The sequence below is a fragment of the Tachypleus tridentatus genome, chromosome 2, assembly GCF_004210375.1.
Source record: "Tachypleus tridentatus isolate NWPU-2018 chromosome 2, ASM421037v1, whole genome shotgun sequence".
NCBI lineage: Eukaryota > Metazoa > Arthropoda > Merostomata > Xiphosura > Limulidae > Tachypleus > Tachypleus tridentatus.
The window spans coordinates 55,103,357-55,129,219 of NC_134826.1; the positions used below are offsets into that span (position 1 = coordinate 55,103,357).

Here is a 25,863-nt window from a genome sequence, read left to right on the forward strand (position 1 = left end):
ATTGTGACTACTGTGACTTCAGTATTTCAGGTGTAATTACCTGTTTGAAATTTGTTTTAATTCTAAAGATGCGAAAAGTTTACTAGTAGAATAGCAGTTTAGTCAGCAAGGTAATTTTTGTCTTTTTTAGCAATGTTTACTCTGAACCAGGAGACTGAGACATACTGGTTTAACCCTACGTCTTTTGAGAGTGGCGCACAGTTCACCTTGATTGGAATCATCTTAGGACTAGCAATATACAATAATGTGATATTGGACATACATTTTCCTATGGTTTTGTACAGAAAACTGCTGGGAAGAAGAGGGTCCTTTTGTGATCTGTATGGCTGGAATCCAGTAAGTCTTCAAACTTTCTGTCAATGACTGTTCTGATAGTTGCCTCATATGAAATTTAAAACTGAAATGATGGGCTATGAATGTAACATCAAGACTCCAAGATATGTATGTGACAAAATAAGAAAAACACATGCTAGAAACCTCACCAGGTTAGAAATGTTTAAGCTTTTGATATTAAAAGAAACTTTTTAATTTAGGAAGGTAATTGTATATTTGTCTATTTTAGTAATGGCTCTGGAAATTTGTATTCATTAATTAATGTTTTTATTGTTTAATTTTTTTTAAATGTGATAATTTAAATTTAATACACAGATTTGATTTTTACTTTAGGTTTTTAAAAAGCAGTTAACTTTTTCAGGGCTTAGCAAGAGGTTTACAGTACTTACTAGATTATCAAGATAGTGATATTGAAGATGTCTTTATGCAGTCATTTCGAATCACTTACCAGGATGTATTTGGCACGTTGCTAACACATGACCTAAAAGACAACGGGGAAGAAATTCTAGTCAATCAAGAAAATAAACAGGTGTAGTATAACTGAAGTACTACTTGTTTACCAAGCAGCACGTTAATAATAATCATGTTTACAGAACAACACAGTTGTAGTTCTGATTACAAATTAAGTGTTTGTAACATAAATATGTTTTTTAAAAGCTAAGTGTTTCTTCATTGGTCTTTTTTGTAAGGAATGAAATGCCTCATCATTCTTAAGATTCTATAGTAGAGAAAATGGATGATAATGTACAGCAAATATAATTTTATAATCAGGAGAACAATGTGTTATTGTTTTTAAGAATCACATTGCAATACTATTTAATTTATAAAGCTTTGGAAATTATACACAAACATGGTGGTAAAAACAGTGTACATGTTTTTGAATTGTCGTCAGCTGACATTTTTATGTGGTGTGTAGGAGTTTGTAGAAATCTATTCCGACTTCCTTTTGAATAAAGCAGTGGAGAAACAGTTTCGGGCATTTCGGAGAGGATTTCAGATGGTCACCGAAGATAGTCCCATGAAAGCACTCTTCAGACCAGAAGAAGTAGAGCTTCTAGTCTGTGGAAGCAAGGTGAGTTCTTTCATGAATTCCTTTTCTATTGATAAAAAACCTTATAATAAACTTTAGTAAGTTTGAATGTCTTCATTGTTTCCAGAAAATATTTATAATTAACTCAATAAACATTGGATTTTTAACAAGTGTGAGTGACACTGGAATTTTCTGCTGTCTTACGTAAGGTAATAAATCTAAAGGATAACAAAACTCATGAACAACATATCTGAGTTATAGGGGACCTCTACATTGTCCACGTGAAACATAACAAATGTGAGTGACACTAAACCTGTATGCTGTCCACATGAAACATAAAATATCTGAGTGACATTTGTAGGGTCACCCATAATGGCAAGGTTGAAGGTGAGATTCCTGACAAAGAATGATTTAATCTCATGTCCCCAATGACCAATCGTGACATAAGGAGAATCATACCTGGAATCCTCAAAGGCAGGAAGGGTGGACAAGGGCTGGAGCAGTTCATCAAGTTCCAATCATCTTGGATTCCTTGCCATTGGACTCATTGACTGTCACAGACTGTGTGTCTGCTGGCGTGCAACATCATTCGCACTAAATCAACTCGTGCTCAGTCTTCTAAGTTTAACAAAGTTTCCTTTAGTATCTGCAGTTGTCAACCCTGTATCGCCTGCTGTCAAGCTACAAGACCAGCTTCTAGAAAATGTCAGTAGTTTTTGCTATCTGGGAAGCCATCTCTCATCCTCTGCAGACATCGACTGCAAAATCCAGTATTGTCTAAAATGTGCAGGAGCTGCCTTTGAACATCTCCAAACAGAAGCTTTCCAGGATTGAGACATTAGGACAGTCACCAAGATGCTCATATACAAGGCAGTTGTTGTCTCCACCCTTCTGTATGGATTTGAAACATGGGGCACATATCGTCAACACCTGAATTAGCTGGAATGCTTCAATCAAAGATGCCTCATTAGTATCTTAAAGATTAAATGGGAAGAATATGGGGCCAACGTCAGCATCCTTGAAGAAGCCAAGATCATCAGCATTGAAGCCACCATCATCAAGAGCTGCCTCCTTTGGACAGGCCACATGCTTCGAATGGATGACAGCTGACTTTCAAAACAACTCCTGTATGGTCAACTGTAAAATGGGAAACGAATAAAAGGAGGACAGAAGAAGTGGTTCAAGGATGGCCTGAAGATAACACTCAAGAACTGCAACATTGATGTTAACAATTGGTAAACTCTTGCTCACAACCAAACTACCTGGAGATCCCTTTTCCATCAGGGAGTAGAATTCTTTGAGTCATAAAGAAGACAACATTTTGAAGAGAAGCAAGAGAAGAGGAAACAATGCAAGTTACTACTGAAACCTCTTCTTCCCTCTGAACTGACCTGCCCTTACTGCCAGAAGACCTATGCAACAAGGATTGGTTTCATTAGCCATCTCTGACCCATGTATGAACTTGGAGGACCATCATCCTTGACCTTGAGGGATCACTACTATGACTGACTTACAAGCCATAGCTTTATCAAGATTTTCCAACTTAAAATATAGAAGGTCATTTTGTATACTAAGATCTTCACTATTTTCAAAGTATTCCCTGATGTAAAACAGCAGAAAGCTTATAGACTTAAAACATTCAAATCTGGGGTTTGATTCTACACTGTGGAAACAGTAGATTGACCAATGTGGCTTTCCTCTAAAACAACAAATGTTTGTGAAGCACATTATCTTAACTCACCATTATGTTAGTAACTTACCATCAAGATCACTTTCTAGAAAATTCAACATTCTTCTCACATCTCAATTTTAGAAAAATATATTCATATTTATTAGATATCTAGGCCTTTACATCTTCCTTCAGATAATTTTTCTCATTCATGTCTTGCAAAGGCATTCTCTAATTTTTTTCTTCATGATTATTAGCAGTTTTTTAAAGATGCTCTTATTCACATTGTAAGGCTAAACCCTTTTTTCACATAAATGATTTTGCATTAAAAGAGAAACTAGAATCCATCTAAAAAAACATTTGTTACATGTGACATATATCTATTTCAAAGGGAAAATCAAATTAAAGTTTGGGATAAAACTACACCAACCCATAACTTGTATCACACAAACCTTGTATGGTTCCCCTCGGTGTGGATTCCTATATGTGGTGAGGGGACCTTTCAGGGAAGGTTCTGTTCTGTTTCAATTTACCTCTTCTGTGATCTGAACATCCACACACGTGTTTGCTGTGCTTGGTGACCCCTGAAGGGGAGGAAAGTATCCTGGTGGTTGTGGGGTCTAACCCTAACACATCACTTTGGCTTTGAATTCCTGTAAGTGGACAGCCTTGGGGTTGGCTTCCTTGGGTCAGTTGGCTGGTCCACTTTGGCTAGGGTCAACCAAGTACCAATGTTGGATTTCTCAACAGGTGTTGTGGACGTTGTATCGGATGCTGGTGTTTGGGTATAGTGCTCACAAAACCCTGGTGTTGCTGCAGTGTCCTTGTTTGGCATTGTAGTGCATCCTCTTATAGGGCTTAATGGTGGGTGGAGTCTGTGGGCACCAATATATTTTTTTTATTATTATTATGGATCCTCCAAATAGAAACCTAAATGAAATAGTAAAAAAACAGTCCACATGTAAACGACCACGTTTTGAAGATTTTGTGCAGCAATTTTCAACATCTGTAACACCTGTTGTACCTCATTTTCTTACACAACATTATCTTTCAGACTAACCTTTGGGGCAGATGTCTCCTTTTTTTATTCAGAAGGGACTAGAGTGACTTGCTGGTTCTCCAAAGTCAGTAAAGAAGCTTTGATCTGGTGACATATTGGTGGAAACATCCACATCTCAACACAGTGAACTCCTGTTGCATTCAAAGGCAGTTCTGTTCTATCTGGTTACCTTCTCTGGGATCTAAACATCCACCCACGTGTTTGCCGTGCGTGGCGACCCGTGAAGGGGAGGAGAGGATCCTGGTGGTTGAGGGGTCCAACCCTAACACACCACTTTGGCCTTGAATTCCTGTAGGCGGGCGGCCTTTGGGTGGCCCCCCTTGGGTCAATCGGCTGGTCCACTTGGGCTAGAGTCAACCAAGTACCATTGTTGGACGTTCTCAAAGAGTGTTGTGGACATTGTGCCTGATGCTGGTGTTTGGGTATAGTGCTCACGAAACCCTGGTGTTGCTGCATTGTCCTTGCATGACTTTGTAGTGCGTCCCCTTGTAGGGCTCCATGGTGGGTGGGGTCAGTGGGTACCGAAATTTTTCCTTTTTCCTATGGATCCTCCAAAAAATTTAAATAACATTGTATAAAACACAGTCAATGGGTAGCGACCACGTCTTGAATACTCAGAACAGCAATCTTCAACATCAGTAACACACGTACCTCATTTTCTTATATTGCATTCTCTTTCGGAAAAACCTTTAGGGCAAATGTCCCCTTTTTTTATTCAAAAGGGACTAGAGGGACTTGCTGGCTCTCCAAAGTCAGTAAAGAAACATCAATCTGGTGACATATTGGTTGAAACATCCACATCCCAACACAGTGAACTCCTCTTGAATTCAAAGGCAATTGGGGATATACCTATTGAGGTTACACCCCATGCTATCTTGAATTCTTCACGAGGAGTTATTGTTGAAAGGGATTTGAAGAATGTTCCCGAGTCAGAGATTCTTGCTGGTCTCTCCACTCAAGGAGTTTCTGCAGTGAGGCATCTCCACTCGCAAAGATGGAGTTACACTGCCAACAAATACCCTCGTTTTAACATTTACTTCACCACGTGCACCTGCTGCCATCAAGGCAGGTTATCTCATTTGCACGGTTTGGCCATACATACCAAACCCTCTTCGATGTTTCCAATGTCAGAGATTCGGCCACTCAAAGACATCTTGTCGTGGTTCCCTGACATGTGCTCGTTGTGGAGGCAAGGACCATGATGCCTATGACTGTGACATGAATCCACATTGCGTAAACTGCAATGGTTCTCACCCCTCTTACTTTCATTCTTGCCCAAAATGGTTGGAGGAAAAAGAGGTGCAGCGTTTGAAAACGACACATAACATTAGTTATCCTGAGGCTCGGAAATTGCTGTCCACAACTCCATCTCGGACATATGCTGCTGCACTTCATTCCACAACTACAGTGGGAGTGCAGACAGATCTCTCTGTGCCTCCAAGAGAATTGTTTTCAAAACAAATGAAAAGCCTTTTGACCTCCATGGTTAAAAAGGTTGATGAATCGACTTCTACACCCATCTGTTCCTCCCATACATTCCAACAAATCTCAAGATCCACATCCTTTGGTTTCAAATACAAGCATTTCTTCTGATACATCTTTTTCTCCCATTCCACGATGCAAAACAATCATTCATTCATGTACTCGGTCACTGGAATCCCCTTCCAACAACAAAGACCTGCCCAATCGTCCCAGGGCAGGATCCATGGAGGTCAATAGACCTCCTCTGAATAAGGACAGTAAAGAAAAAAGACATGGTCGTAAACAGAAGGGTTCTCCAGCCACTTCACCTACCCGTTCTTAAAAATGGCCACCTTGATACAATGGAACTGTCGAGGTTTACGTTCTAATCTGGATGATATCAAAATGCTGATTGCTTCCTACCATCCTGTTTGTCTTTCTTTACAAGAAACATTTCTCAAACCTGCTGATACAGTCACCATTCGGCAGTTTTCTCTGTACAGAAATGACAGGCTATGTGATGGATGAGTACATGGAGGGGTGGCACTATTGGTTGATCAGCATATGCTCACCCTGTCTTTGTCACTCAACACACCCTTGGAGGCTGTAGCCATCCGTGTTTCCTTGGGTCATACCATCACTGTTTGTTCTCTGTACCTGTCCCCTGGAGAGACATGATAAATCAGATCTTGATGCTCTCGTAGAACAGTTGTCATCTCCACTTCTAATCCTAGGGGATTTTAATGGACATCATCTCCTCTGGGGAAGTGCTATTATTGATGGGAGGGGCCGATCTGTAGAGTGGATGCTCTCTGATCACAATCTTTCTCTTTTCAATACTGGTTCTTCCACTTACTTTCATGCACCTAGTCAGTCCTTTACCTCTATTGATCTCTCAGTTTGCTCCCCTTCATTATTCTCCCATTTTTCATGGAGGGTTGACAGTAATCCACTAGGCAGTTATCATTTTCCGATCCTTTTGAGAGAGACTGGCGTGGTCGATGCCACCCTACCAGCGTGCCCGGTGGAAGCTGGATCAGGCAGACTGGTCCACTTTCACTGCTCTCGCAGAACTTGATCCTGCCATCGTAAATCAGCCATCAATAGACGACTGTGTAGCAGCGGTAACTGACTGTATTACACATGCAGCTGCTCAGTGTATTCCTAAAACCTCGAGATGTTTTCCATGATATCCTCGTCCATGGTGGAATCCTGCTTGCCACTTAGCACGGAAGGCTCAAAAGCGGGCCTGGGATACTTTTCGTAGATATCCCACACTTTCAAACCGGGTTGCTTTCCAACGGGCCCGTGCACATGCTAGGTGGGTAAGACGTCAAGGCCAGAAGGAATCTTGGATTAAGTTCACAACCAGCATATCTTCTACCACCAGTTCCAAGATCATATGGGACAGGATTCGAAAGGTTAATGGGCACTACAATTCTGTCCCCCTCTCGATCTTACTCTCTGATGGTCAGGAGGTGACTGATGTTCAGAACATCGCTAACACTCTAGGTGAAAGCTTTTGCCGGGTATCTAGCACTTCTGCTTGTTCCTCCACCTTCCTGGCCATCAAGACTCGGGCAGAGTGATCACCTCTTTCCTTTCGAACTGACTGTTTCTTTGACTATAATTGTCCCTTTACCCTGGTGGAACTAAAAATGGCCCTTCATCGGTCTGCCAGTACATCTGTTGGACCTGATGATATTCATTATGACATACTGCACCATTTATCTCCTGCCTCTCTTGATATCCTTCTGATTGTTTTCAACCAGATCTGGCAGGAGAATGTTTTTCCTGATGCCTGGCACCAGACTATTATTTTACCTTTCTCTAAGCCAGGGAAAGATCCCAAGATTCCTTCAAACTACCGTCCAATTGCTTTGACGAGCTGTGTCTGTAAGACATTAGAAAGGATGGTTAAAGCTCGTCTTGTTTGGTTCCTTGAATCAAACAACCTCCTCTCGCCCACCCAGTGTAGGTTCCGTCGACAGCACTCCACCACAGACCACCTAATTCCTCTTGAAACATCTATCAGAGAAGCCTTTCTCAACCGCCAACATCTTGTATCAATATCCTTTGACACAGAGAAGGCTTACGACACAACATGGAGGTATGGTGTTTTGCGAGACCTCCATACATATGGGTTACGTGGCCATCTACCCATGTTTATTAATTTTTTAATGGACAGGAGATTCCAAGTTCGTGTGGGTTCGACACTTTCCCGTTCTTTTGTACAGGAACTTGGAGTCCCTCAAGGCTGTGTATAGAGTGTTACACTCTTCAGTATAAAGATAAATGCCATCACTGAACAACTCCCTCTCACTGTTGCGAATGGGCTGTATGTTGACGACTTTCACATCTCATGTCAGTCGTCAAACATGAGATATATTGAGCGGCAACTACAAACTGCCCTCAATTGTGTACAGAAGTGGACTCTGGCGAACGGCTTTAATTTCTCTCTCTCCAAAACTGTATGCATGCACTTTTGCCGTCGACAGGGTATTCACCCTGATCCTGAACTTCATATCGGTGAAGTTTTGCTGCCTGTGGTCCCTGAGACAAAGTTCTTGGGGCTTACCTTTGACTGTAAGCTGACCTTTATACCACACATCAAGCAGCTATGGGTCAAATGTACAAGGGAACTGAACATCTTCTGTGTCCTCTCTTCCACCAGTTGGGGGGCAGATCGCTGTTCATTGTTAAAGGTATATTGTGCTCTTATTAGATCGATACTCGATTATGGATCAATGGTCTATGGCTCTGCCAGACCCTCAGCTTTAAAGATGCTGGACCCCATTCATCACCAAGGACTTTGACTCTGCACTGGGGCTTTCCGTACCTCTCCAGTTCAAAGTATATACATTGAATCTCATGAACCTTCTCTACACCTTTGCCGTTTGCAACTATCTTTACAATATACTTCGAAACTTCATTCCTTACCAAAGAATCCCACCTGTAAATGTGTTTTCCTTCCTCGGTGGGCAGTACTTTTTCAGAATAGATGATCTGTCATTGCTCCATTTGGCCTTCGCATCCGGGCGCAATTGGATGAATTGGGTCTGTCCTTGGATAACATTGCAGATTCCACAGGTCGCCCATCCCACCATGGCTTATTACAGCCCCAAATGTGACCTTTCTTTCAGTCACCTAAAAAGGCAGATACTCCAGATTGGAAGTACCGTCTTTTATTCAATGAATATCTTTCAAACAATCATTCAGTTCCCATTTATACAGATGATTCCAAATCAGGTAATTCAGTGGGATCTGCTATGGTTTGCTATGGGTCAGTAGTTGCGTGCAGAATCCCTTCTACAGCTTCTGTGTTCACTGCTGAACTGTATGCCATATCTCTTGCCCTGGATCATATTGCAGCTGAGCAGTACTCCAACTGCACTATTTATACTGATTCGCTTAGTTCTATACTTGCCTTGGAATCGCTACACGTTAGCTCACATCCTATTCTTGCTGGTATTCAGAACCGACTGGCCCATTTCTCATTAGCAGCTACTTCAATCCAGTTTTTCTGGATACCAGGCCATGTTGGTATTCACGGGAACGAGCTTGCAGACATGGCAGCTAAATATGTCTGCTTCAGCACCATCACTCCTATGCCTATTCCGTACATGGACTATGGTGTTGTCTTCAAGGCTCAGCTCCGTGCCAGCTGGCAGTCCACTTGGAGTGAGCAACGCGATAACAAACTTTTTCAACTCAAACCCAAAATTGGACTTTGGCCATCTAGCTTCCGTAAAGTTCGGAAGGAGGAAGTTGTTCTCACTAGGCTACGCATTGGTAAAAGTTTTTTAACTCATCATTTTCTTTTATCTGGAACTGATGCACCAATGTGTAGTTTGTGTAACACTCAAATCACTATCAGCCACGTTTTACTTTCTTGCCATTGTTACAATTCTCAACGACGGCAATATTTTAAACATATTTTTTCCCAGGGTCAATCTGTAACATTGGACAGAGTTATTGGTGATGGTGACTCTGTCCAACTTGATAATATTTTTAATTTTTTAATGGCCATTAACCTTTTTAATCTCATTTAAGTGTTGCATATTTATTCATTACACCTTTTAATTGTGGTTCCTTTTTTACAGTTTTAATCTCTCTCATTCAATTTGACATTGGACAATGGCCAGAACATTAAATAACTCCGACACGGGACTGGAAAGGCCAACTTCAGGTGACTAACGCTACTGTTTGAACTATCCATTTGAACTACTCGTTAGTCGTCCTGGCGAGTTGTTATTATACTTTTGCTGCATATCATTTCACACTTTTACTACTTTACTTTTTAGTACTGGCCATATTGACTCATAATTCGGAACCAGGACTGGAAAGACCAACTTCAGGTGACTGACGGTGGTTTTTATACTTGCCTGTTAGTCTTCCTGGCGGGTTAAAATCATTACCATTTTGCTACAGGTAGTCCTTTACAACTTTGTTGACTGGATGTCAACATTGGTTTTTATGCCATTTTCTGTTTTAATTGCCGTTTTGCTTTTATCTTCAATTACTTTTACAAATTCTACTCCATTTACTTGACTATCTTTTTACTGGACATTTGGCTACTCATTGTTACAATTTTGCTATGTATCTTTTAAAACTTCTATTCTTTTACATTTTGATACTGGTTGCTATGACACATAACCCAGAACCAGTACTGGAAAGACCAACTTCAGGTGACTGATGGTGGTTTTTATACTTACCTGTTAGTCTTCCTGGCGGGTTATGATCATTACCTTTTTTGCTAGAGTAAATACCTTACAACTTCTTATACTCTGCCTTCTATCTGAACATTGTAGACTAGGTGTCAACATTGGTTTTATACTTTTTGTTTTACCTTCATTTCCATTTATGTCTATTACTACATTTATTTTTATTTTTTTTACATTTTTACCGAATGTCTGGCGCAGATAGCCTCGCTGCTTTGTGCCATAAAACACTAAATCAATCAATCAACCAAAAAAGATAGAATTATGATGCTGACCAATGTCCTCATTCTGCCACCACCAAGGCAGGTTATCTTAATTGCAGGGTATGGCCATACATTCCCAACCCTCTCAGATGTTTCCAGTGTTAGCGGTTCGGTCGCTTGAAGACGTCATGTCGTGGTTCCTTGACGTGTGCTTGTTGAAGTAACAAGGACCACAATGCCTGTGTGTGTGAAATGGACCCTCATTGTGTCAATTGCAATGGCTCTCATCCATCCTACTTTTGTTCTTGCCCTAAATGGTTGGAGGAAAAAGAGGTGCAGCGTTTGAAAACGATTTAAAACATTACATAATCTGAGGCTTGAATGTTGCTCTCAGCCACTTCATCTCGGATATATGCTGCTGCATTTCGTTCCACAACTACAGACAGATCTCTCTGTGCTTCCAAAAGAATCGTTCTCCAAACAAATGAAAAGTCTTTTGACCTCCATGGTTATAAAAGTTGATGAATCAACTTCAACACCTATTTCTGTTCCTTACATACATTCCAACAAACCCCAAGATTCACATCCTTTGGTTCCAGGTACAGGCATTTCTCCGGATACATCTTCATTTCCCACCCCAAGATGCAAAACAATCATTTATTCATGTTTTCAGTCACTGGAATTCCCTTCTAACAGCAAAGACCTGCCCAATCGACCCAGGGCAGGATCCATGGAGGTCGATTCACCTCCCTTGTATAAGGACAGTAAGGAAAAAAGACATGGTTGTAAATAGAAGGGTTCTCCACCCAATTTGCCTACACGTAAATAAAAATTGTTACCTTTATACAATAGAACTGTCTAGGTTTACGTTCTAATTTGGATGAGATCAAAACACTGACTGCTTCCTACCATCCTACATGTCTTTCCTTACAGGAAACATTTCTGAAACCTGCTGATCCAGTCACCTTTTGGCAGTTTTCATCTTGCAGAAAGGACAGGCTGTGTGATGGATGAATGCATGAGGGGTGGCATTTTTGGTTGATCGTCATGTGCCCATCATGTCTTTGCCACTCAACACACCCTTGGAGGCTGTAGCCATCTGTGTTTCCTTGGATTATACCATCACTGTTTGTTCTCTCTACCTGTTGCCTGGAGATACCTATGATCAATCATACCTTGTTGCTCTCATTGAACAGCTGCTGTCTCCCTTTTTATTCCTGGGAGACTATAATGGATATTATCCACTCTGGGGAAATACTGATATTGATAGGAGAGGTTGCCCCATAGAGCGTATGCTCTCTGATCACAACCCCTTTCTTTTAAATAGCAGTTCTTTTTATTTTCATGCACCAAGTCAGTCATTTACTGCTAATGATCTCTCAATTTGCTCCCCTTCACTGGTCTCTCATTTTTCATGGAAGGTTGTCAATCCATGAGGCAGCAATAATTTTCCTGTAATTTTGAAGAACTGGCTGTGCTCGATGCCACCAGACCCTTGTACCTAGGTGAAAGCTGGATTAGGCAAACTGGCCTTCTTTTACTGCTCTCGCAGAACTTGATCCTGTCATTGTCTGTAAGCCATCATTAGACTACTGTATGGCAGCAGTGATTGACTGCATTATACAAGCAGCAGTTCAGTGTATTCTTGAAACCTCAACACGTTTTCCAAAATATCTTTGTCCATGGTGGAATTCTGCCTGTCATATGGCACAGTAGGCTCAAAAATGGGCCTGGGATACTTTTTATAGGTTTCCCATAATCTCGCACCACATAGATTTCCAGCAGGCCTGTGCACATGCTTGGTAAGTAAGACATCAAAGCTAGAAGGAATCTTGGATCAAGTTCACAACAAGAATATCTTCTACCACCAGTTCCATAGTCATATGGGACAAGATTTGAAATGTCAGTGAGTAATATAATTCTGTCCCCCTCTCGATCTTGCTCTCTAATGGCCAAGAAGTAGTTGATACCCAGAGCATTGCCAGAACTCTAGGTAAAAGCTTTTGCTGGGTATCTATCACTTCTGCCTCTTTCTCCACCTTCTTGGCCATCAAGACTTGGGCAGAGTGATCACTTCTTTCCATTCAAGCTGATTGTCTCCATGAATATAATCATCCCTTTACGCTGGTGGAACTCAAACTAGCCCTTCATCAGTCTGGCAATACATTGGTTGGATCTGATGATGTACATTATGATTGCTGCATCATCTATCTCCTGCTTCTCTTGATATTCTTCTGATTATTTTTAACCAGATCTGGCAGGAGAATGTTTTTCCTGCAGCCTGGGGCCAGGCTATTGTCCTACCTTTCTCTAAGCCTGGGAAGGATTGCAAGATTCCTTCAAACTACCATCAAGTTGCTTTGATGAGCTGTCTCTATAAGACCTTAGAGAGGATGGTTAATGCTCATCTTGTTTAGTTCCTCGAATCAAACAACCTCCTCTCACCTAGCTAATATGGGTTCTGACAACAGTGCTCCTCCATGTACCACCTGATTAGCCTTTCTCAAAAGAGAACATCTTGTATCAATATTCTTTGACGTTGAGAAGGCTTATGATACAACTTGTAGGCATGACATTTTACGAGACATCCGTATATATAGGTTACATGGCCATTTGCCCATTTTTATTAAAAATGTTCTAATGGACAGGAAATTCCAAGTTCATGTGAGTTCGACACTTTCCTGTTCTTTCCTACATGAACTTGAAGTCCTTCAGGGCTGTGTTTTGAGTGTCACACTTCTCAATGTAAAGATTAAAGCCATTATTGAACAACTCTCTCATACTGTTGCAAATGGGCCCTATGTCGACGACTTTGACATCCGAGGTTAGTTGTTGAATGTATTGAGGTATATAGAGCAGCAGCTAAAAATTTCTCTCAATTGTTTACTGAAGTGGACCACAGCAAACAGATTTAACTTCTCTCTCTCTAAAACCAATTTGCATGCACTTTTGCCACCAACAGGGTATTCACTCTGATCCTGAACTCGGTATTGGTGAAGTTGTGCTGCCTGTGGTCCCTGAGACAAAGTTCTTGGGGCTTACCTTTGACTGTAAGCTGACCTTTATACCACACATCAAGCAGCTATGGGTCAAATGTACAAGGGAACTGAACATCTTCTGTGTCCTCTCTTCCACCATTTGGGGAGCTGATCGATGTTCTATGCTAAAGATATATTATGCTCCTATTCGATCAGAACTTGACTATGGATCACTGGTCTATGGCTCTGCCAGACCTTGGCCTTAAAGATGCTGGACCCCCATTTATCATTAAGGACTATGACTCTGCACTGGGGTTTTCCTCACTTCTTCATTTCAGAGTTTCATGAACCTTCTTTGTACCTATGTTGTTTGCAACTGTTTTTACCATATGCTTCAAAACTTTTTCCTTATCAGAGCATTACACTTGGGGTTGTGTTTTCTTTCCTTGATGTGCCATACTTTTTCAGAACAAACGATCTGCCATTGCTCCTTTTGGCCTTCATATCCAAGCACAGGTGGGTAAATTGGGTCTGTCCTTGGATAACATTGCTGTATCCACTGGTCAACCCATCCCACCATGGCTTCTTACAGTCCTCAAATATGACCTATCTTTAAGTCATCTCAGAAAAGTAGACACTCCTGATTGGAAATACTGTCTGCTATTTGCTGAACATCTTTCAAACCAATCCTTCCATTCTTATTTATACAGATGGTTCAAAATCAGGTGACTATGTGAGCTCTGCCATGGTTTGTTGTGGTTTGGTGGTTGCTCGTGGAATCCCCTCTACAGTTTCTGTGTTCGCTGCTGAACTGTATGCCATTTCTCATGCTGTGGATCACATAGAAGCAAAGCAGTATTCAAACTGCACTATTTATACTGACTCCCTAAGTTCTCTATTGGCCATGTAATCACTTCATGTTAGTTCAAATCCTGTTCACTCCAATATTCAAAAGTGAATGGCTCATTTGTCTTTAACATCTACTTTTATCCATTTTTTTTTGCATACTGGGCCACATTGGTATTCATGGAAATGAGCTCAACAACAATGCAACTAAATCTATCTGCTCTGGCACTATCACCACTGTGCGTATTCCATACATGGACTGTGGTCCTGTATTCAAGGCTCTGCTCTGTGCCAGCTGGCAGTCTTCTTAGAGAGAGCAACATGAAAACAAGCTTTTCCAAATAACACCCAAAATTGGCCTTTGGCCATCTTGCTTCTGTAACGTTTGGAAAGAAGTTGTTCTTACTTGACTACACATTGGTCACAGTTTTTTAACTCATTGTTTTCTTTTATCTGGAACTAATGCACTAATGGCTAGTCTGTGTAACACTCAGGTCACAATAAGCCACATTTTACTGTCTCGTCGTCGTTAAGGCTCTCAACGATGGCACCATTTTAAACGTGTTCTGGCCCAAGGTTTGTTCATGATGTTAGACAGTGTTATTGGTGATGGTGTCACTGTCTACCTTGATAATGTTTTAGGTTTTTAAAGGCCATTAATCTTTTTAATGCCATTTATGTTTTTTAATTTATACATTACACCTTTTTAATTTTGTTCCCTTTTACAAAACACAGTTCATATAGTTGGATTTGAAATTAGAAACTGGCCATAACATTAAATAACTCGAAATCAGGACTGTAAAATCCAACTTCAGGTGACTGATAATGGTTTTTGTACTTACCTGTTAGTCTTTCTGGCGAGTTATGATAATTACAGTTGTGCTACAGAAAGTCCTTTACAACTTCAGTTACTGTAGTTTTTCTCTTACTGCTGTAGACTAAATGTGAACATTGGTTTTATGCTATTTATGTTTTATTTTTTAACTCTTTTGTTTTACCTTTTATGAATTTTACTGAATTTACTTTTAACTTTTTACTGGGTGTTTGGTGCAGATAGCCTAGCTGCCTTGTGCTATGAAACACTAAATCAACCAACCTTACTGATATCTACTAACAAAGGTGATACCCAACTGATATCTTCTAACAGAGGTGATACCCAACTGATATCTTCTAACAGAGGTGATACCCAACTGATATCTTCTAACAGAGGTGATACCCAACTGATATCTTCTAACAGAGGTGATACCCAACTGATATCTTCTATCAGAGGTGATACCCAACTGATATCTTCTAACAGAGGTGATACCCAACTGATATCTTCTAACAGAGGTGATACCCAACTGATATCTTCTAACAGAGGTGATACCCAACTGATATCTTCTAACAGAGGTGATACCCAACTGATATCTTCTAACAGAGGTGATACCCAACTGATATCTTCTAACAGAGGTGATACCCAACTGATATCTTTTAACAGAGGTGATACCCAACTGATATCTTTTAACAGAGGTGATACCCAACTGATATCTTTTAACAGAGGTGATACCCAACTGATATCTTTTAACAGAGGTGATACCCAACTGATATCTTTTAACAGAGGTGATACCCAACTGATATCTTTTAACAGAGGTGATACCCAACTGATATCTTCTAACAGAGGTGATACCCAACTGATATCTACTGACTGTTTGTTTTACTTTATTTTATCTTCCTTTAATTAAATAATATTCTGAGCTCATTTTTACTCCTGTTTTTTGTTTTTGTCAGTGTTTTAGGTACTATATTACAATACGTAGGTAAAACTTGTGCATCTTAAGATAATGGTGAAATTGAGAAAACTTTGGATGAAATTCAAATATTAATGAGAATTAGTGTAAAAGAAATACACTAATAAAAATGTATAAATCTCAAATTGGTTCAAACAGATGGTAATCCATAGTTTATTAAAACCTATATATAAATACAAGCAGTGTTAGTTTTATTAGTTTATTAAAATATGTATAACAATGTGTTATCTTCTTATCATACACTTATCTGTAGCACTTCGACTTCAGTGCTCTTGAAGAAGCTACAGAATATGATGGTGGTTATACAGTTGACACTCTGGTCATTAGGTAAACTGTAGCAATTTGGTAATTGTTTATTTATTACTGTTAATTCATCCAGATAAGAGAATGAAAATACTAAGTGTATCATGTTCAAGAATATAAATGTTAGTTGTACGTTTTGCCTAAATTATCTGTTTTCCTTTAGTTTTAATTTATACATAACTTTTCTAACCATTGTTAGTTATATATTTTTTGTCTAAATCATCTCTTTTCCTACTATCAATACATAACATTTCTGATCATTGTTGGATCTATATTTTGTATCTATAATATCTCTTTTCCTGCAGTTAATACATAACTTTTCTAAATATTGTTGGTTGTATATTTTACATCTACATTATCTGTTTTCCTCCAGTTTATACATAACTTTTCTAAATATTGTTGGTTGTATATTTTACATCTACATTATCTGTTTTCCTGCAGTTTATACATAACTTTTCTAAGCATTGTTGGTTATATAATTTATGTTTACATTATCTGTTTTCCTACAGTTTATACATAACTTTTCTAAGCATTGTTGGTTATATAATTTATGTTTACATTATCTGTTTTCCTACAGTTTATACATAACTTTTCTAAGCATTGTTGGTTGTATATTTTATATCTACATTACCTGTTTTCCTGCAGTTTATACATAACTTTTCTAAGCATTGTTGGTTATATAATTTATGTTTACATTATCTGTTTTCCTACAGTTAATACATAAGTTTTCTGATCATTGTTGGTTGTATATTTTACATCTCTTTTCCTACAGTTAATACATAACTTTTCTAAGCATTGTTGGTTATATAATTTATTGTTACATTATCTGTTTTCCTACAGTTAGTACATAACTTTTCTGATCATTGTTGGTTGTATATTTTACATCTCTTTTCCTACAGTTAATACATAACTTTTCTAAGCATTGTTGGTTGTATATTTTATATCTACATTACCTGTTTTCCTGCAGTTTATACATAACTTTTCTAAGCATTGTTGGTTATATAATTTATGTTTACATTATCTGTTTTCCTACAGTTAATACATAACTTTTCTGATCATTGTTGGTTGTATATTTTATATCTATAACATCTCTTTTCCTACAGTTAATACATAACTTTTCTAAGCATTGTTGGTTATATAATTTATTGTTACATTATCTGTTTCCCTACAGTTAATACATAACTTTTCTAAGCATTGTTGGTTATATAATTTATTGTTACATTATCTGTTTCCCTACAGTTAATACATAACTTTTCTAAGCATTGTTGGTTATATAATTTATTGTTACATTATCTGTTTCCCTACAGTTTATACATAACTTTTCTAAGTATTGTTGGTTATATAATTTATGTTTACATTATCTGTTTTCCTACAGTTAATACATAACTTTTCTGATCATTGTTGGTTGTATATTTTACATCTCTTTTCCTACAGTTAATACATAACTTTTCTAAGTATTGTTGGTTATATAATTTATTGTTACATTATCTGTTTTCCTACAGTTAGTACATAACTTTTCTGATCATTGTTGGTTGTATATTTTACATCTCTTTTCCTACAGGTAATACATAACTTTTCTAAGCATTGTTGGTTATATAATTTATTGTTACATTATCTGTTTCCCTACAGTTTATACATATTTTTTCTAAGTATTGTTGGTTGTATATTTTGTGTCTGCATTATCTGTTTTCCTACAGTTAGTACATAACTTTTCTGATCATTGTTGGTTGTATATTTTACATCTCTTTTCCTACAGTTAATACATAACTTTTCTAAGCATTGTTGGTTATATAATTTATTGTTACATTATCTGTTTCCCTACAGTTTATACATAACTTTTCTAAGTATAGTTGGTTATATAATTTGTGTTTACATTATCTGTTTTCCTACAGTTAGTACATAACTTTTCTGATCGTTGTTGGTTGTATATTTTACATCTCTTTTCCTACAGTTAATACATAACTTTTCTAAGCATTGTTGGTTATATAATTTATTGTAACATTATCTGTTTTCCTACAGTTTATACATATTTTTTCTAAGTATTGTTGGTTGTATATTTTGTATCTGCATTATCTGTTTTCCTACAGTTAATACATAACTTTTTTATGCAGTGTTGATTGTATATTTCATATCTACATTATCTGTTTTGCTACAGTTAATACATAAAGTTGCTAAGCAGTATTGGTTGCATGTTTTGTGTGTACAATATCTGTTTTTTTACATACATGTAAGAGACTGTTTTGTGTATTGTTTGTATCTAGTTTCTCTGTATTTGAAGGACTGTTTTGTGTGTTTTATCTGGTGTCTTTTGATGTGAAGGACTGTTTTGTTTGTGTGTACTCTTTAGATGTGAAGGATTGCTTTTGTGTGTTGTTTGTGTCTACTGTCTTTAGATGTAACAGACTTTTGTTTGTTGTTGTGTCTATTGTATTTAGATGTAAAGGACTGTTTTTCATGTCTGCAGTCTTTAGATGTAAAGGGCTGTTTTACGTGTCAGCAGTCTTTAGATGTAAAAGACTGTTTTTCGTGTCAGCAGTCTTTAGATGTAAAAGACTGTTTTTCGTGTCAGCAGTCTTTAGATGTAAAAGACTGTTTTTCGTGTCAGCAGTCTTTAGATGTAAAGGACTGTTTTTCGTGTCAGCAGTCTTTAGATGTAAAAGACTGTTTTTCGTGTCAGCAGTCTTTAGATGTAAAAGACTTTTTCGTGTCTGCAGTCTTTAGATGTAAAAGACTCTTTTTCGTGTCTGCAGTCTTTAGATGTAAAAGACTCTTTTTCGTGTCTGCAGTCTTTAGATGTAAAAGACTCTTTTTCGTGTCTGCAGTCTTTAGATGTAAAAGACTCTTTTTTAGTGTCTGCAGTCTTTAGATGTAAAAGACTTTTTTAGTGTCTGCAGTCTTTACATGTAAAAAACTTTTTTTGTGTCTGCAGTCTTTAGATGTAAAAGACTCTTTTTTCGTGTCTGCAGTCTTTAGATGTAAAAGACTCTTTTTCGTGTCTGCAGTCTTTAGATGTAAAAGACTCTTTTTTCGTGTCTGCAGTCTTTAGATGTAAAAGACTCTTTTTAGTGTCTGCAGTCTTTAGATGTAAAAAACTTTTTTTGTGTCTGCAGTCTTTAGATGTAAAAGACTCTTTTTTCGTGTCTGCAGTCTTTAGATGTAAAGACTCTTTTTCGTGTCTGCAGTCTTTAGATGTAAAAGACTCTTTTTCGTGTCTGCAGTCTTTAGATGTAAAAGACTCTTTTTCGTGTCTGCAGTCTTTAGATGTAAAAACTTTTTTTTTGTGTCTGCAGTCTTTAGATGTAAAAACTTTTTTGTGTCTGCAGTCTTTAGATGTAAAGACTCTTTTTGTGTCTGCAGTCTTTAGATGTAAAGACTCTTTTTTGTGTGTGCAGTCTTTAGATGTAAAGACTCTTTTTTAGTGTCTGCAGTCTTTAGATGTAAAGACTCTTTTTAGTGTCTGCAGTCTTTAGATGTAAAGACTCTTTTTTAGTGTCTGCAGTCTTTAGATGTAAAAGACTCTTTTTTCGTGTCTGCAGTCTTTAGATGTAAAACTCTTTTTCGTGTCTGCAGTCTTTAGATGTGAAGGACTGTTTTTCGTGTCTGCAGTCTTTAGATGTAAAAGACTCTTTTTCGTGTCTGCAGTCTTTAGATGTAAAAGACTCTTTTTCGTGTCTGCAGTCTTTAGATGTAAAAGACTCTTTTTCGTGTCTGCAGTCTTTAGATGTAAAAGACTCTTTTTTAGTGTCTGCAGTCTTTAGATGTAAAAGACTCTTTTTTAGTGTCTGCAGTCTTTAGATGTAAAAGACTCTTTTTCGTGTCTGCAGTCTTTAGATGTAAAAGACTCTTTTTCGTGTCTGCAGTCTTTAGATGTAAAAGACTCTTTTTCGTGTCTGCAGTCTTTAGATGTAAAAGACTCTTTTTCGTGTCTGCAGTCTTCAGATGTAAAGACTCTTTTTTAGTGTCTGCAGTCTTTAGATGTAAAACTTTTTTGTGTCTGCAGTCTTTAGATGTAAAGACTCTTTTTCGTGTCTGCAGTCTTTAGATGTAAAAGACTCTTTTTCGTGTCTGCAGTCTTCAGATGTAAAAGACTCTTTTTTAGTGTCTGCAGTCTTCAGATGTAAAAACTTTTTTTGTGTCTGCAGTCTTTAGATGTAAAAGACTCTTTTTTCGTGTCTGCAGTCTTTAGATGTAAAAGACTCTTTTTCGTGTCTGCAGTCTTTAGATGTAAAAGACTCTTTTTTCGTGTCTGCAGTCTTTAGATCTAAAAGACTTTTTTTGTGTCTGCAGTCTTTAGATCTAAAAGACTCTTTTTTAGTGTCTGCAGTCTTTAGATGTAAAAGACTCTTTTTTAGTGTCTGCAGTCTTTAGATGTAAAGACTCTTTTTTAGTGTCTGCAGTCTTTAGATGTAAAAGACTCTTTTTCGTGTCTGCAGTCTTTAGATGTAAAAGACTCTTTTTCGTGTCTGCAGTCTTTAGATGTAAAAGACTCTTTTTCGTGTCTGCAGTCTTTAGATGTAAAAGACTCTTTTTTAGTGTCTGCAGTCTTTAGATGTAAAGACTCTTTTAGTGTCTGCAGTCTTTAGATGTAAAGACTCTTTTTCGTGTCTGCAGTCTTTAGATGTAAAGACTCTTTTTAGGTGTCTGCAGTCTTTAGATGTAAAAGACTCTTTTCGTGTCTGCAGTCTTTAGATGTAAAGACTCTTTTTTAGTGTCTGCAGTCTTTAGATGTAAAAGACTCTTTTTTAGTGTCTGCAGTCTTTAGATGTAAAAGACTCTTTTTTAGTGTCTGCAGTCTTTAGATGTAAAAGACTCTTTTTTAGTGTCTGCAGTCTTTAGATGTAAAAAACTTTTTTGTGTCTGCAGTCTTTAGATGTAAAAGACTCTTTTTCGTGTCTGCAGTCTTTAGATGTAAAAGACTCTTTTTTAGTGTCTGCAGTCTTTAGATGTAAAAGACTCTTTTTTCGTGTCTGCAGTCTTTAGATGTAAAAGACTCTTTTTTAGTGTCTGCAGTCTTTAGATGTAAAAGACTCTTTTTTAGTGTCTGCAGTCTTTAGATGTAAAAGACTCTTTTTCGTGTCTGGAGTCTTTAGATGTAAAAGACTCTTTTTCGTGTCTGCAGTCTTTAGATGTAAAAGACTCTTTTTCGTGTCTGCAGTCTTTAGATGTAAAAGACTCTTTTTCGTGTCTGCAGTCTTTAGATGTAAAAGACTCTTTTTTAGTGTCTGCAGTCTTTAGATGTAAAAGACTCTTTTTTAGTGTCTGCAGTCTTTAGATGTAAAGACTCTTTTTTTTTAGTGTCTGCAGTCTTTAGATGTAAAAAACTTTTTTTGTGTCTGCAGTCTTTAGATGTAAAAGACTCTTTTTCGTGTCTGCAGTCTTTAGATGTAAAAGACTCTTTTTCGTGTCTGCAGTCTTTAGATGTAAAGACTCATTTTAGTGTCTCCAGTTTTAGATGTAAAAACTTTTTTTGTGTCTGCAGTCTTTAGATGTAAAGACTCTTTTTCGTGTCTGCAGTCTTTAGATGTAAAAGACTCTTTTCCGTGTCTGCAGTCTTTAGATGTAAAGACTCTTTTTTAGTGTCTGCAGTCTTTAGATGTAAAAGACTCTTTTTCGTGTCTGCAGTCTTTAGATGTAAAAGACTCTTTTTCGTGTCTGCAGTCTTTAGATGTAAAAGACTCTTTTTTCGTGTCTGCAGTCTTTAGATGTAAAAGACTTTTTTAGTGTCTGCAGTCTTTAGATGTAAAAGACTTTTTTTAGTGTCTGCAGTCTTTAGATGTAAAAGACTCTTTTTCGTGTCTGCAGTCTTTAGATGTAAAAGACTCTTTTTCGTGTCTGCAGTCTTTAGATGTAAAAGACTCTTTTTCGTGTCTGCAGTCTTTAGATGTAAAAGACTCTTTTTCGTGTCTGCAGTCTTTAGATGTAAAAGACTCTTTTTCGTGTCTGCAGTCTTTAGATGTAAAAGACTCTTTTTCGTGTCTGCAGTCTTTAGATGTAAAAGACTCTTTTTTCGTGTATGCAGTCTTTAGATGTAAAAAACTTTTTTTGTGTCTGCAGTCTTTAGATGTAAAAGACTCTTTTTCGTATCTGCAGTCTTTAGATGTAAAACTCTTTTTCGTGTCTGCAGTCTTTAGATGTGAAGGACTGTTTTTCGTGTTATTTCATATTATACCTTTTCATTCTTAGTTTTTTTTTAAACAAATCAGTTTTTTCCTTCTATACTAATTGACATCTACACTATAATATAACTGAAATATATTTGATTGGTGTGTATAATTAAGATGTTGATAATATTGATCCAAGCAAGGCAAGTCTTAGGTTGAACTCTAAGTTTGTTTTATCAACTTTTCAGAAATTAAACAATGATAGACAAAGAATAACTTACTTTTCTAGGTATTTCTGGGAGTTATTTCATGAACTTAGTTTACACGAGAAGAGAAAGTTTCTTCAATTTGCCACAGGGAGTGATCGAGCCCCCGTAGGTGGATTATCAAAATTAAAGCTGGTCATTGCCAGGAATGGTACTGACACTGACAGGTAAGTTCTACTGACTCTGACAATAGAGTTACAATGGCACCAACCCTGACAGGTGAGTCACAATGGCACCGACCCTGACAGGTGAATTATATAGATATTATAATTTCAAGTCTTTATTTTAAATGTGCTATTGCTTACTGACTTTCTTTCTTTAGTTATTTTTTTTATATTCTACTTTTCACACATTTTTGAAATCTATTTATTTATTCTCATTTTTGACAAAAGTGTTTTATACGTAAAACCTGAACTTCCTTTGGTCCGTATGTATTTAATATTGGTAATGTGTATAATGCCAGGACTCAAACAGAGACACTTCCATAATGTGAGAGTAATGGCTTGACTAGAACAGCCATTACTGAGAAATTACACATTTCACAAATGATGGTTGGCAAGGTACGTTTGTACTCTCGTACCACCAGTACAGTTGTCTGAAGCTCAGGTTGGTCATTGTTTACAATTATAGAAAACGTGATAGGAGTCATTGAACAGCTGAATCGTATGCTGAAACAGGATGTCATGAGATATGTGGTTAAATATTTTGTTTTCAACTGGATCATGCTGCACCCATGTAGTGAAGAGACAGCGGTGGTTTCAAACTGGTCTCTATACACTTACAACAGGATATTGTGATATGAAGATTCAATCTTACAACAATCAGTGTAGAAAAATGAAGGGGTTGATGGTCAGAACTTTCTTTTAATGTATATGAACAGTCTTATCTAGTATATCCAACTTGTAAAAAAAAAAACCTAGATGGAAGAGGAAGGTGTTAACAGGCTGGTGATCAGGCTCTAGACAGTCAATATCTCCTTTTAATAGACTGGCATCTCCAGTATATCAAATTTGTTTAAAACTTGATGGAAGATGAGAAGGCTAACTAATGGACTGGTCTGCAGGCTTGAGATGATCTGTACTTCCTTTTAATAGACAAAAACAGATATCTCCAATGTTAATTAACAGACTAGTCAGTAGGCTTGGATCCCAAAGAATCTGAGTGCAATGCTTTGGAAACTTCTAGGCACTGCTTGATTCATTTCACAACAGTCTAATGACAGAGAAGAAACCCTACTGTAGGATATCGGTGATTTACCTGTTGGTCAGTGAGTGTCATACATTAATGATCCTACATCTTTTTAACAAGTTATTTTGTTGTTTAGTCTGAAATACCAGTTGTTCATTTATGCCATGAAAGTTTTCTTTAGGTTATTTCTTATTCAACACCAGTCAGTTTAGGCTGCTACAAACATCAGTGTTATATTTGTGTGTTTGATTTTGCTCAAGTTTCACTGCTATTCCTAATTTCGATGTTCACATATCTTACAGGCTGCCCACTGCCCACACATGTTTTAATGTGCTTCTCCTACCAGAGTATGCCACTAAGGACAAACTTAAGGACAGGTTACTCAAGGCCATTAATTATTCAAAGGGGTTTGGAATGCTTTGATAAACTGTCTCATCACATACCAATATGTACAGTGTAGCTGATACATTTGTAGAAAGATTAGTTTGATGGTTTCTACGGGCAAGGCTCCAACAGATCCTTTAAATCTGCTGTGTTGTGATGTATCAAATCTTCCTTCAGAAAGTCTGACACTTGATCCTGGTGAAGCTGCTGGTTGCAGACTTGGATGACTACTTGTCCTCACATCACAATCACATGTGCTCTTGATATGCTGGAATTTCTTTTTAATGCTTTCACATGTCTAAGTTGTGGATTAATGCTGTATACAGAATAAATTTTTCTAGTTAACAGAAATAAATTCATGTCACTGAAGACCATTTGTTGGTGATTACAAACTTACTTTATGCATGAAATTCATATGTAATGCTTGTCTCTGTGCATGTTAAGAGAACTTTTTAACTTAGATTTAACATATCAGATTTATATGTGAACACTAGTTTAAAAAGTGTGTAGCTGAAAGATTTGTCGTGGATTCATTATTACAACCATGTATTTCCCTGACGTAAGAGAACAGTCTATTAATTTCAGTATGTGGAAATTAAAAAATATAAATTTTTATTGTGCAACAAAACTTAGTCAAACCTTGTTATTGTGTTGTTTTTAATATTTCTAATTTTAACACAAAAAAATAAAGTTTTACAAATTAAAACTTAAGCCTGTTATTCAAATATAAATATGACGGAAAAAAAATTAAAGTCAAATCTCTTTATCTCTGATGTTACACATTGTTTGTTCTAGTGTTGTACTGCATGCAGTTTAGATGTCAGAAATTACATAGTTACATTATGTGCCATTATAAACTATGAGGTTTGCACCTGCTAAAAAGCTATAAACCTTCATTGTTAAAAAACATAATGTAGCTCTGTGTTTTTATTACCAAATATTTCTTTGATACCTTAATGCAGAAGGTAAGTAATATTGTGTTCAATAAAGAATTACAAGCATCAAAATTGTTTTTATTAGTAACATAGTTATAAGTATACAATCATTATTGACAGGATTGTTGTTACCAGTAATACTTTTGTAAGTCCACAGTGTCAAGTCACAGGATTGTTGTTACTAGTAATACTTATAAAGTACACAGTTTCTAATGAAAGGGCTTGTTACTAGCAATACTTTTGTAAGTACACAGTTTCTAATGACAGGGCTGTTGTTGTTACTAGTAATACTTTTGTAAGTACACAGTTTCTAATGACAGGTCTGTTGTTGTTACCAGCAATACTTTTGTAAGTACACAGTTTCTAATGACAGGTCTGTTGTTGTTACTAGCAATACTTTTGTAAGTACACAGTTTCTAATGACAGGTCTGTTGTTGTTACTAGCAATACTTTTGTAAGTACACAGTTTCTAATGATAGGACTGTTGTTGTTACTAGTAATTCTTTTGTAAATACACAGTTTCTAATGACAGGTCTCTTGTTACTAGTAATACTTTTGTAAGTACACAGTTTCTAATGACAGGGCTGTTGTTGTTACT

The 25,863-nt window shown here is 37.3% G+C and overlaps 1 protein-coding gene across 6 annotated transcripts in view; it reads left to right on the top strand.

Annotated features, from left to right (window-relative positions):
• LOC143243857 (ubiquitin-protein ligase E3A-like) overlaps window positions 1–25,337 on the top strand; it is a 35,517-nt gene extending 10,180 nt beyond the window's left edge. Inside the window, exons 5-10 of one of the 6 annotated variants that reach the window (XR_013024785.1) lie at window positions 131–336; window positions 695–862; window positions 1,293–1,405; window positions 16,342–16,415; window positions 22,782–22,925; window positions 24,249–25,337. Coding sequence is in view for 3 of the 6 variants with exons in the window: in XM_076487590.1 (XP_076343705.1) it covers window positions 131–336; window positions 695–862; window positions 1,250–1,405; window positions 16,342–16,415; window positions 22,782–22,925; window positions 24,249–24,369 (869 nt within the window). In the remaining 3 variants the exon portion in view is untranslated. Of the gene's footprint in view, window positions 1–130; window positions 337–694; window positions 863–1,249; window positions 1,406–15,354; window positions 15,493–16,341; window positions 16,434–22,781; window positions 22,926–24,248 lie in introns of those variants that run through there. The other 5 variants (XR_013024786.1, XM_076487590.1, XM_076487591.1 and 2 more) reach the window with 5 other exon arrangements.
• The last annotated feature ends 526 nt before the right edge of the window (window positions 25,338–25,863 follow it).